The sequence below is a fragment of the Hippoglossus hippoglossus genome, chromosome 1, assembly GCF_009819705.1.
Source record: "Hippoglossus hippoglossus isolate fHipHip1 chromosome 1, fHipHip1.pri, whole genome shotgun sequence".
NCBI classification, from domain to species: Eukaryota; Metazoa; Chordata; class Actinopteri; order Pleuronectiformes; family Pleuronectidae; genus Hippoglossus; species Hippoglossus hippoglossus.
Window position 1 is genome coordinate 590,699 of NC_047151.1, and position 13,581 is coordinate 604,279.

Genomic DNA, 13,581 nt, shown 5'->3' on the forward strand with positions numbered 1-13,581 from the left:
TTTGTGAGGCCACCGTGACCTTGACCTTTTTTTTTTTCATCTGCAGTCCCTGGCAGGTTGATAGAAAACATACAAAAGTACATAAGCCTTGACAAAAAGTAAAACTACCGGGTGATATCACAATATTAATGTCAATTAAAAAGGACACAACAAATCTATTGCCTACTCTCTGTCTGCCAGTGGTGCCTATAAACTGAGGATGTTTTAATAAATGAAAAGTTCTTACTAGATTACTTTTTTATTGTTATTAATACAACAATTACATAAACAATAGGCTGTAATATATTAGGGTTACATACAACTATTTTTACCTGTTCAACGTAATACAAAAATTATCCCGAACTAATCAATGACAAAGTAGAAAGTTATGGTTAATTTGTATTAATAATTCACATTAACATTCATATTAATTGGGATACTAATTTTAGCAAGTGAAAATCGGCTTATATCAAAAAAACACTTACCAAAAGCATGACCAGGTGACTCAAAGACGCATCGCATCTGTCCTGATTAATTGCCAGGTCTTAGTACCAGCTGTCAATCACACACTAGTGACACTAGCATTAATGTTTAAGGACACTTGAAACTATTGATTTAGACCATTAACTTGTCAAATTGTGCATATTGTTATAACCAGTGGAACTGTCCCCTGCTGGCCATTAGAAACAATGCAGCTGCTTCCGTATTGCCTTCACCTTTCACACACAGTCTATGTCCATTTTTCTATACAATCTATGGTCTGTGCTATTGTTTGTTTTGAGTCTCTTTATTAATATTTTTTTCATTTTCACATTGAGCAGATGTTTGTTTACCTAAGAATCTAAGGCCCTGTTCACACTGGCTATCATCTGTCTCTGGTGATCCGATCACAAGCGAACAGCTCTCAAAGATGCATTGAAGACATATTTGACATCTGAACACTCAGACCACTTTCAAGGTGCTACGACATATATGACACACATTCTTTAAGCAATGTGAACCTGAAATGTATCCTGGGCCACAATGAAGGACCACCTGCTCGACATTCTCTGACCTGCTACAGTTATATAGTCATAATAAACTGAAAATACTTGATTGTTTTTCTTTATAGTCAGACTGGCTAAAAACAACATGATTTTTCAGAAATGACATATGTTTATTTGCATATATAGGAGGAAAATGACATCTAGGATCCACTGATATGTGAAGTAATCGGTCTGATTGCTCTAAATATATAAATACTGCAGTGACACACATGCGTACTGCTGTGTGATGGATGCACTTGCACTGAAAGAGGAGTGAGCGAATGGAAGGATTAGGATGAAACTAGCTTTTAGCGAAGATTTTATTTTCAGGCACCGTTCATTCTATCATACTGACTCTCACTCACTGTATTATTTTCAGCAGCAGTGTATCAGTGTATTTTCTTTATTAATGACATCACTGCTGTGGACACCAAACAATATGTCTTTCTTCACCTCCACCTCACTAACAAACACCTTGATGTCGGTGTCAGAGAGTTTCGCTTCTTCTTCCTTATCACTTGATGCCATTATTCATTATTATTCACCGTAGAAACCCGTTGGTCAGCAGGATGATTTAAAATTCATGAGGTGCTTTATAAGTGTGATTTATAAATAGAAAATTGCCTTCAGGTGTGCACGTTTTTTATAAATCTGAATCTTTTTTTGCGTACGCCATATTACGGCTTTTGTGTGAACGTACACTTTTTAGTATGAATCCTACGCACAGTTGTATAAATGAGGCCCATGGTCTCTACCACCTCCTGAGGGATATATCTGTATCTTGAGCTACTAAATGTTCCACTAAGTTCAGAAGCTTGTCTCTCAACTGCATCTGTCTGCTGTTTGCTGCTGAGCAGGTGCTGGGCAGTGGTTTTATCAGAGCTTTTTCTATGAAAATAGCTGATGCTTCTGGGAAAAAAATGACAGCAGTGAGAAAGAACCATCAGTAAACATTAAAGTGTCTCTTTGCTGAGCTGCGGTGGAGGGAACAACACAACGAGGGAATTTGACCACTTGAAGTGTCAGAGGTAAATTACACTGTTGAAGCCTCAAAGATGGGGGACTTTGGATCTTGTTGTCATTCCTCCCTTACATTGAAATTACTTACAGAAGCCAATAACTTTCTCATTGTAGATATGGGAATACAATATCTATTTCAATACAATAGAGATGGAAAATCTGTTAAGCTATCGAAGAGGGTCACTCTGGTTTTCAGTTATGTGCTTCTATTGACACAAGACAAACTGAAGTCAGGTCATGTCCACATACAACAGTGGGATGAACAGGAATGAACCGGAGCCCAGCACCAGTAGGTCATGTGGAAACCTCAAAGAAAACCAACAGTGTCTACTCAGCTGCAGACCAGTGGAGGCCAGTTACAAAGGTAGAATGAGCTGCAATTAGTATCATTGCTCGTGTTTCATAGATCAGTTAAAGGTCATCAATAAGATACAAAATATGGGTTACCAGGTTGGAACATTCATGAAGTTAGTGTGGTTTCATGACAGTGTATATGAGGACATGTGTGTGTGTCCTGCCTCCCTCAGACTAATGTCTCCTCCACCTCTTTACCTTCGGGTGGCCTGAACTCCTCCCGCTGAATTCTTCTCCTCATCTTCCTCTGGTAGCTCCTCATCTTCACGTCCATGTCTCGCAGCTTTTGCCGCAGCGCGTCGTTCTCCTTCTCGCTCTTGTCGCGCTCCTGCTCCATTTGGGAACGTAGCGCCGCGAAGCCATCGTCCACCAGTTTACAGATCTCCGCCACCGCAGAGTTGGCCAGTATCTCTATGATCGAGGCTATCTGCGCCTGGAAGCCGACACAGTCCGCCATCATTGTCTCGGCTGTGTCTGTGTTCGTGCGCGGACAGGTGTGCGCGTCAGGGCTCGGGTGTCAACAAATCCACACGCTGGTGTGTGATCGGAGAGACATGTAAAATACCTGGAGCAGTCCCCGACTGTGTGCAGCTCAAATGTTGTGTCTCTATGAAGTGCACGAGTCGCCCTCTGATGACGTCAGTTTGTTGTTCACTTTACTTTAGTCAGCTGAGTCAGAATCTTTCCTTTCCCAACCTGACACTGATGTTACTCTGAATCCGAAAAATCATTGTTCTCACAGAAACATGAACCATGTTCATTTCTGATCAGAATAGTGTCTGTGATCTTCCTCTGTTTTGAAGCTTCCCGTCAGGCTTTAAAGTGATAGTCCCCTGGAATATGAAACTTCACTCATCATCTACCCACCACTATGCCGGTGGAGGGGTGGGTGAAGTGTTTGAATCCACAAAACACTCTCTGGGGTAAACAGTGTTGCAGCCAAATCTGACAGATAAATGGTGGAAACCAGGAATTGCATTAGTCCTTTTAATCAAACACACCCACATTAAGAACCACTGAGTGCACATGATGAACTAATAGAGCATAATAAAGATATTCTAAATATAGACTGCCAAATATCATAATATAGAGAGACTATAATAAGAGGATCCTAAGTGTTGTCACATTAAAATGCACTTACATTTCAATCATATTACAAATGAAGATTCTATAGTAGGGTTAATTTGGGTAATCTGGGACATTGGGGAATGTGGGACACCTAAACTTCAGTCTGTTTATTTGATGTTCTAACGAAATTTAGTCTACAGGACTTTTACTACAGGTTAGCATGGATATCATGGGACTGAAATCACATTACTTCATGGGAGTGATGTCACAGAAAAGGATCAGCAGCCCACCCACTGGAATTGCATGACAAGGTCAATGACATTGGATTATGTCAAGATTAAAGGGATAGTTCACCCAAAAATAACTTTAAATGCCTCCATACTGCTCCCGTGGTGTCATCCAAGTGTCCATAAGCCCAGATATTCAAATTTGACTCGAAAGGGCATCATTTAAACCATGTTTTTAGCCTAAACGTCCTCTGCTATCCTCCTCCTAGTTACTGGTGCAGTTATCGCGATAACTCATGAGTATTGCAAGTTCTCGCTGATCTTGTCTTGTGAGAACTTGCAAGTATCACGAGAACTCATGATAGCTGCAGTTACTGCAGCAGTAAATAGGATTTAAGGGGTGAGTCATATGGTCTCGCTCTCTCGCTCTTTATCTAACTTATACTGTCTCTTTCACTGTCACTAACGTATACATACTCTCTCACCTGGATGCGCTCACAGGTACTGAAATTTGGCACCATTTAATGTGTGCCATATTTTGTATTTCTAAAGGGCCGGCTGTGGCTGTGGGAGTAGAGCGGCCGTCCTCTAACCAGAAAATTGATGGTTCGTGACCAGTCTTCCACATTTGCATGCCAAAGTGTCCTTGGGCAAGATACTGAACCTCGAATTGCCCCTTATAGAAAAAGGGCTGCCCATAGATGCACTGTATGAATGGCATTAAACTGTACTGAAAAGCGCTATAAGTGGTCATCAAGACTAGAAAAGTGCTGATTAAAAAAATGAAAATAGTTCTCACTATTTTTCTCTGTATTGGTAAAAATCAAGGACATGCATTCTTTATACCACCTTGCAGGGCATTGCAATTCTATTGTATCCTATTCTATTCTATTTAAACCACAGCCTCATAGTTTGATGCTCACCCTGTCTCCTGTTCATGTAACACTTTTAACTTGGCCTAGTGCCATACAATGTAAGCATGGCAAGAGAAGTGACATATGTTCAACAATTCTGGTTGAAATCATAAAAGCCAGGCTGCACTGAGAGACTTTGCGCTTCTTGTTGTTGACTGAAGAGCATTCACCTTCAGGTATTGAATGAGCCTAGAAAGACTACTTTCTTTTTCTTGATTCCTCTGTTAATCACAAGTTCCCACTACACTCTCCAAAGACGATGTGGGGGAATATTGGATTTCTCATACCTATATAAATGTATTTAATACTCAAGGGTTATTTCAAATCAGCTCTCATACTGTTAGACTATTGTTTTTACTGACAAATGGGTTCATATTTTATGTATCTTTAAAGGGATAGTTCACAGAAAAAATTTAAATTCAGTCATTATCATAACCTAACATGCCTCCATACTAGTCGTATGGTGTCATCCAAGTGTCTGTAAGCCCTGACATTCATATTTGACTCGTAACGGCGTCATAAGCCTGTTTTAATGGTACGCACGGAGTGCGCATTCGCATCGCTAGTCATGCTATGTCCGCTAGCACCGCTACTTCCTGTAGTGGACTTTTACGCTTAAAACATGGTGTAAATTACGCTGTTTCGAGTCGAATATGAATGTCAGGGCTTGCAGACACTTGGATGACACCACCAAGTGGTTTCTGCACTATGGAGGATGTTTTTTCTGTTGTTTTATTACGTCTGAAGAAGGGGTCACTTTGGCTGCAACACTGTTGAGACTCCAAAAGTGTTTTGTGGACTCAAACACTTCACCCACCCCTCTATCGGCCTAGGGGTGAGTAGATAATGAGGGAATTTTCATTTTTTGGTGAACTATCCCATTAACCTAACCTCCTTAGTACGGTAGTAGTACCGGTTAACTAAAAGTTACCCCTGAACTTACCCTGATAAGCCAGTAACCTCCCTTCGCAGTGCAGGCCCCTTATCACCACAAATGCACTAATGCAGAATAAAAACTGAACCATATTCAATCTACACATATGTCCATATGTTTACCATATAGATCTCACAATTCAAATACTGTTCATGGACATAAACAACTCCGAACAAGTATCAAATGATTGAAACTTTATTTAAAGTATAACTGTATTTAAAACAGAGCATCTAAAACAGTGAAAAAAAGTGCAGGTGCAGATTGAGCAGGGTTACATTTCTAATAAAATAATCTCAAGAGAAAATTTTAATATAGTTCATGCTGTGATATGTGATTACCTTTTTTGGCACAAACTATAACACAAACCACAGGAACAAATTACAGTTAGTCTGACAGATGTATTTTGTAGTTTAAAATAATTTGTGTGGTCATTTTCTTGAGGGCTGACTGCACGAGTCATTGAGAGAGAAAGAGGGGGGCTGTCACAAGGTAAAGGGGAGGATAAAAGTATAAAACTATGTCTGGTTATCCCAACGGGAACACACCCACTACATCTCAATCTCACCCTGTTTCCAGATGCGCAAGCTGCTTCCTGTCACCATCATGCCAAAAGTGCACAGTCATGCTCTTGGTACATAACTGCACTTTGCCCAGTAAAGAGGATAGAGCCCTATGTTATTGCAAACGTTTACACCACAGTGCGGCCTCAATCAAAGAGTGTACGGTGCACAAATTCTCTAGTTCCCACTCGTTATTATTCTGTGGCCTCGTAATAATTCTTCACCTAAATGTCACCAGAAGGGCTCTGTGGCATTTTACAAGCACAGTGTGAGCAGTCAGGTTGTGGTTGACGATCGGAATGTAAAGTCTGAGCACATAAATCTTAAATTTCGGCTTCACATCGCAGACAATGTACTTGTACAGTTTGAGTTGGAATTGGTATTTCTAAAATCATTAAGTGTATATCCAGCACAAACCACAATGTTACTCCCGACGTCATAAAGTTACCTCTGAACTTACCCTGATAAGCCAGTAACCTTGCTTTCTAGTACAGGCCCCAGTTCCCTAAATGTGCCTGATTTATTTTTTCATCAAGATCCATGAATCATTCCATGGAAAATACAGGAACATGTCAAAAACCACAATGTTTAAGAAAGTAAATAAAGTGATAAAACTTCCTGGATCTGTCCCTATGTACGCATCCATGCCAACATTTCAAGAGTTCCTTCATTAAATTCCCTCCCCTAAAAACAACCAAATAAACAAACAGGGATGAGAACACAACTTCCTTGACATAGGTAATTTAGTTGAGTAGAAGTGTTAGATCTGGATGCTGCAGCTCTAGAGTCAGAGATACCTGCAGAATGAAAAAGGAGAGTAATGTTTTAAGTCTAACTTTAAATGTAGAGATGGCGTCTGCCTCCCAAACCTAAACTGTGAGCTGGTTCCATAGGAGAGGAGCCTGGTAGCTGAAGGCTTTACCTCCCAATCAACTGAATCCGAGAACCACAAGTAATCTCTAGGTTTACAAAATGCATGTAATAAGAAAAACACACTGCATAGGGAATTCTTAATATATAGAACAGAGGAAGCTGAAAATAAATAAAAGGTATATAAAACAAAGTGACATGAGTTATCAGAATCAGTAAAGAGGAACATTATAGTGAATTGGTGGTTGAAAGTAGAAATGGCATCAAAGATACATGAAAGGCAGTTGACAGTCTAATTAAAAATTGCAAGGGGAAATCAGAGTATTCTTAGTATTTAACAAAAGCTATGATACAAGTAATAAACTGTGATGGAAATTCATCTTGAGATTTGAAATAATGAAATTCTCAGACTGGAGTTGCCTTTGAGTCTTTATAATAGTAAGCTCTGCAGAGGTTACACAACAAGCACGGGTGCTCAAAATGGAACTGGCCGCAAGTTCACAAAAGCCAGAACTTATACAAAGAGGTGTTTCATAAAATATAATATGAAAAAAGACATGAAAGACATGAGATCATCTGTGTCTGTCCGTCCGCTGTAGCAGTTGGAAGAAAACATCACCAAATAAGGGCATACACCCTGTTGATCAAGGTCATAGCAGTGAGACACCGCCAAATAAGGGTTCCATCCTGTCAGGTAGACAGTATCACAGCAGTGAGACACCTGGTCAGGGGGATTTCCACTACCTTAGACACTGGTCAGTTGAATTTTCCACTACACTTCCCCCTTTGATCATCAATAAAAATATGATCACTAACGAAAAATAATCAAGAAACATCATAATCGACATCATAATCATTGAAGAATATCGACGAGTCTTCAACCCTGGTACTTTGCGTACGTACAGGGTCACATCCACCACGGAGAGGTTCTAGAACATCGATGCATGGCGGGGAGGTGCAATAGGTAGCCGCTGCTGTTTTTGTGGAAAGAAAAAAAAGTTATTTTCCTGTAATTGAGCAAGCATTTAAAATGAAAATGGAAGGAAATCAGGTCAAACAACATCATCATCTCATTAACCATTATCAAAATTTAACATACTGTATTGACTGGCAAAAGTAACTCATATTAAAATGTAATAAAACGTTAAATGTCAACATACAGTATATCTAAGGTTGAAAATATCCAGTAAAAACTTTTTAATTCTTGCTAGGAAGTAAAAATTGATTAAGTATGTACAAACTTGATAAAGTAACTCACATCAACCTTAAAAATTCACAGAGATTCAAATTAAAGCATCATAAAATATGAAGTTGAAAGGATAATTGCAGTAGCTGTTTTTGTCTAGTGAAATCACTAAGAAACACAGGGGGGAGAAAATAACATAAAAAAAACCTAAAATTGAGTATCATCATCAGAACCATCTGTGCTGTCAGTGTCCAGGTAGGGAGGGATGGGGAATAAGTTACGGATCAAGGGGACCTGAATCACTTCTCTTGTGTCTAGTCAAATTTGCATGTGCTGGATGGTTCTGAGAGGACACCGTAGGAAAAGACAGTTCGTTAGATCATCAGAGACTTTTACAGGAGTGCATCTAGACAGAATAATGTGCAAAACAATAATAGAGGAGATCATGAGTAACACGTATAGTGAGCCTCTCAGGCCACACAACCCTGGATGTCGAAATCGATGCCATGGCCTGTCCATGGTCTCAGTTGTCAGGCAGATTTCTTCTGTGTTGTGGCAGAACGCTCGTGTGGTTAATCATTCACTCTTGGTGCTTCTCAACCTGTGGAAGTATCAGTGTGTGTGCTTTGAGTTGAAGGCGTCAGCTGGTCAGATGGAGCTGGTACTCATTTGCAGTGGCTGGCGTGGATCCAGGTGGCTCTTTCAGCAACTTTCACTGCTGTGTGGGTTGTGAGCAGTACCTGGTAGGGCTCTTGCCACCTGTTTCCTGATGTCTGAAAGAGAAGAAGTCAGGTTAGAGAAATAGGACAACATATCATGATCACACAAGTCTGTGGATGGAAGCGGAGAAGACGGAGGATCCACACTAATGTGGGGAGGAGTTGCAAAAAGAATCTCATAAGGTGAAAGATTAGATCTGGTTCGTTTTCTCATCCTCATGTACATCAGCACCAGAGGCAGGACTTTTGTCCATGCGAGACCTGTGTCTTCACAGCATTTTGCAAGTTTAGTTTTGAGTGTGCCGTTCTCTCGTTCCACAGCTCCACCACTGGCTGGATGATATGCACAGTGTGTTCGCACATCCATAGTTAGATGAGAACCGAGTTGTTTGACAGCTTCGTTTACGAAGTGTCTGCCATTGTCACTGGAAATTCTGCTAGGAATTCCCCATCGTGGAATAATGTCTCTTAACAATGCAAAATGGCAAACAGAAGATCTGTGATGAGACCGTGGTGTGCTATCTTTTTACCAGAAGATGTGAGGAAGTTTGTGTGTTGCCAAAGGGCGCCAAAATCATGAGTTACACCGAACGCATATCTGGAGTCAGTGTAGACTGTGAGTGTTTTACCAGTAGCCAATTTGCATGCTTCCGTGAGTGCGATGAGCTCTGCTGCCTGTGCTGAGAGGTGATGAGAAAGAGAAATCTAGAGGAGAACTTCGTTATCTGAACAAACAGAAAAACCAACACAGTTAGTACCAGAGACAGGGTCACGTGAGGCGGACCCATCGACATACAGAATCAAGTCAGAGTTAGAAAGAGGTTCGTCAGAGAGGACAGGTCGTGGGGAGCACTGGACTTGAAGTTCAGCCACACAGTTGTGTTCTTCCCCGTCATCCGGAAGTGGAAGAAGCGTGGCTGGGTTCAAAGTTGAACAGCGTTTCACTGTGATGTTGGGCATGTCAAGAAGAACAGTGTGATACCGCAACCAGCGAGCAGCAGAGAGATTTGAGGTCTTCTGTTCTGTAAGAATGAGAGACACAGTATGAGGAACAAGGAGTGTCAAGTCAGAGTAACCTACTATGTCTCGTGAGGCAAGGACGGCTTTTTTCACAGGCGGCCACTGCACGCAAACAACGTGGAAGGCCAGCTGCCACCGGATCAAGTTTGGCGGAGAAGTAGGCGACAGGGCGATATTTGTCACCATGAGACTGAAGGAAGACGGAAGTCATGCAGCGGTCTCTCTCATCCACAGCCTGAACAAAAGGTTTGTCAGGGTTAGGGAGAGCAAGAGTGGGAGATTGCTGCAGCGTCTTCTTCAGTGTGACAAATGCCTTGTCTGCCTCTGGAGTCCAAACCACACGTTCGTGAGGAGTGAGTGATTTGCCATGGTACAGAGCACCTAAGGGGCTTCAAGAAGAGCAAAGTCAGGAATGAACGTTCTACGATGAATGACATGAGTTGTTTCTTCGTCAAGGGTTTAGGCATGTTAACAATAGCTTCTACTCTCTTATCAGACAGGGATTTGCCATCTTTGGTGACGACATGACCCAGAAACGTGACAGTTTGTTGAACAAACTGTAGTTTGCTGAGGCTGACTTTATCGCCCTCACGAGCCAGATGTCTCAGCAAAGCGATCGTATTTGTTTCACATTGCTCCTGTGTGGGACTGGCAACTAGTAGATCATCAACATACTGCAAGAGAACTGAACCCGGAGTGAGGATGAGGGATTCAAGACTGTTCCTGAGAGCCTGATTGTATAATGATGGAGATTCACAGTAGCCTTGACATAGGCGTGTGAACGTGTAGGCCTTGTTTTCAAAATTAAAAGCTAACCAGTACTGGCTGTCCTTGTGGACACGAACACTAACAAAAAAGCATTGGATAAGTCTACAACCGAAAACCACGCTGCATTAGATGGAATTTGGGAAAGCAGCGTGTATGGGTCGGGAACAATATGCGATCGAGCAATTACAGCATCATTCACAGCCTTCAGATCCTGCACAAACCGCCACTCAGTAGGTTGACCTTTGTCTCTGATCTTCTTAACTGGGAACAGTGGAGTGCGGACCGGTGAATCAGGGCAGGGGACAATTACACCAGCCTGCAAAAAGGATTCAAAAACAGGACGTATCCCCTCCACTGCTTCCTGTCTGAGTGGATATTGTTGTTTACATGGCCTATAATCAGATTTTGGAGTGATTTTGCCCACATTATAGTTGTCCTTTGCCCACAGTGTTTCAGGCAGATCTGAAAGTAAAGGAGAAAACATCAGAGGGGCTGGACAACATTGCATAAGAATGAAGGTGATTTTCAGTCACAACAAATGAGCGTGTGGCTGGAGAACAGAAGGTTGGAGACATTTTTAGATGAAGCGTTTTCTTCATTGCTTTGGCATGTATGTGTGTGTGTTTCACTTCCCTTTCTCTGATCCTCGGCGGGTAGATTGGTCGTCTCCCCCCCGTCTGCCTCCTCCTCACTTTCTGTAGTTCAGTTGGCAGTGAAAGTTCTTGTCTCCCCCTCCTCTCGCTGCTGGGGGCAGTCCCTTGCCCAGTGTACAGAGAAGCCTCGCCCACGGCCACGTCCGCGCCCCTCTCTTCCTGGTACAGTGAAGTTGGCTCCGCTCTCAGCGTTATCTTGTCTGCATGGCCTTGACAGGGCTGACACAGCCTGCATCATGGTTAGCTGTGCTTTCTGGAGTTGTTGATTCTTTTTCTGCTGAGTTTTGTCTTTGGTTTTTTTGTGTTGACGTTCAGCATGTTCAGCATGACATCTGACCTCTGTCAAGCGAGCATCCTCAAGCCCAATGCAGGTGTGGCCTGCGTCTGCCCGTAGTGGGGGGAGCAGACCATTCAGGAAGGCCTGTTTCAGATGTGTTTCATAAGCCCCTGGCTCGTTGCCAAGGGTGTCAGGTATGGGGATGCCTCTGTGTTGATTACACACGCACACACATACGTGCACATATGCAGGCTGGGTCATACAACAGGTCACATCGGGTGCTGTATGGGTGTTGTTGTTAGGGCTGGAGATGTGGCAGAGAGCCATTTAAGCTATTTGTTTAGTTGTGTTCTTTCTCTTGTGATGACATTATTGACTTTGTAGGCGACCTTTAAGGCAACCTGTCCATTTTCTTCTTTTTTCTTTTGGTTTGATAACAATCAGAATAAGGTTATTTTAGGAAAACTATTATTACTCGACTTTCTGGGTTTTGAAGTCCCTGACTTCCCTTGTTACCCATCCTTATCAATTAAGTGTATGAAATCGTGCACATCTACAATTTCCCTTGAACACTCAATTTAAGACGTGGACGTCTCCACGAATCCTTGTTTCTTTCTCTGGCAAAACAAGAAAAATGCCTTCAACTAGGATGATTGCCACAAGGACGAGTCAGATTAACATCATTAATCCACAATAATCCAGAGAGAATGACTAATACACCCGTTCCAAATAAAACCCTTTAAATGTATTATTTCTTATGTTTGATTTTGTATTTGAGAAATCATCTATACAGTCATGAAAATCAGAATTTCAACATCTCACCAGATATAAGATGACCAAAGAGAGGTCTTTGGATCCCTGTGAAGAAGGTCCGGAACGCAAGTTATTTCGGCCCTCTCTTCTCTTAACTGTTGGAGGTAGAGGCAGAAGATTTTCTCTCCTGGGTGATCAGCCACCGAAAACTTCTCGGGTCCAGACGATCTTTCAAGGGATCCTGTTCGTGACGCCAAGTTTGTGATGGAAATTCATCTTGAGATTTGAAATAATGAAATTCTCAGACTGGAGTTTCCTTTGAGTCTTTATAATAGTAAGCTCTGCAGAGGTTACACAACAAGCACGGGTGCTCAAAATGGAACTGGCCGCAAGTTCACAAAAGCCAGAACTTATACAAAGAGGCGTTTCATAAAATATAATATGAAAAAAGACATGAAAGACATGAGATCATCTGTGTCTGTCCGTCCGCTGTAGCAGTTGGAAGAAAACATCACCAAATAAGGGCATACACCCTGTTGATCAAGGTCATAGCAGTGAGACACCACCAAATAAGGGTTCCATCCTGTCAGGTAGACAGTATCACAGCAGTGAGACACCTGGTCAGGGGGATTTCCACTACCTTAGACACTGGTCAGTGCAATTTTCCACTACAAAACCATAAGAAAGAAATTGCAAAGAAATTGAATATTTACTTGTGGGATCAAGCCTAGCATAAGTAGTAGTAAATCCTAGCAGCACAATGTAGAGTTTACTTCTCTCATTGAACAAGACAAAGTGGGGAACAAAGAGAAAAGGAGGTGTTAAAGGTGTTTAGTTGTTAATATTTGTTGAGATTATGTATATGTGAAATGTAGTTAAGAAAAAAGAAGAAAAGGGTAAACTCAAACTAAAATTAAGCACTTTTATTTTATTTTTTAAATGCAAACCTTATCTTACTTGAAACGAGAATATTATTATGTTATTATTGTTCTAAGAGTACCCTCCAGTTCAATGTGAAAATTAAGAATAAACATTGTTGAAATACTATTGAATTGTACTCTCTTTATTTTATTTGACAGTCCATTTTTGACTTCATACAGAATACAGATGTTGATACAACTACTAGGCAACATCAAAATATATGGCACTGAATCATAATGCATGTTAGACATTAGAATGTTTCGACCTTGCCTTGAGGAAATTCTCTCTAACTGGACCCCTTTGAATTTACTTCAATACCCCTGGTATATATGG

At 41.4% G+C, this 13,581-nt stretch overlaps 1 protein-coding gene across 1 annotated transcript in view; it reads right to left on the bottom strand.

Moving 5' to 3' along the window:
- Nucleotides 1–3,108, bottom strand: part of LOC117770951 (oocyte zinc finger protein XlCOF8.4-like) — a 30,987-nt gene extending 27,879 nt beyond the window's left edge. The window contains exon 1 of the mRNA XM_034600893.1: nucleotides 2,577–3,108. Coding sequence (XP_034456784.1) covers nucleotides 2,577–2,838 — 262 coding nt within the window. The 5' untranslated portion in view covers nucleotides 2,839–3,108. The remainder of the gene's footprint in view (nucleotides 1–2,576) is intronic.
- Between the last annotated feature and the right edge of the window lie 10,473 nt (nucleotides 3,109–13,581).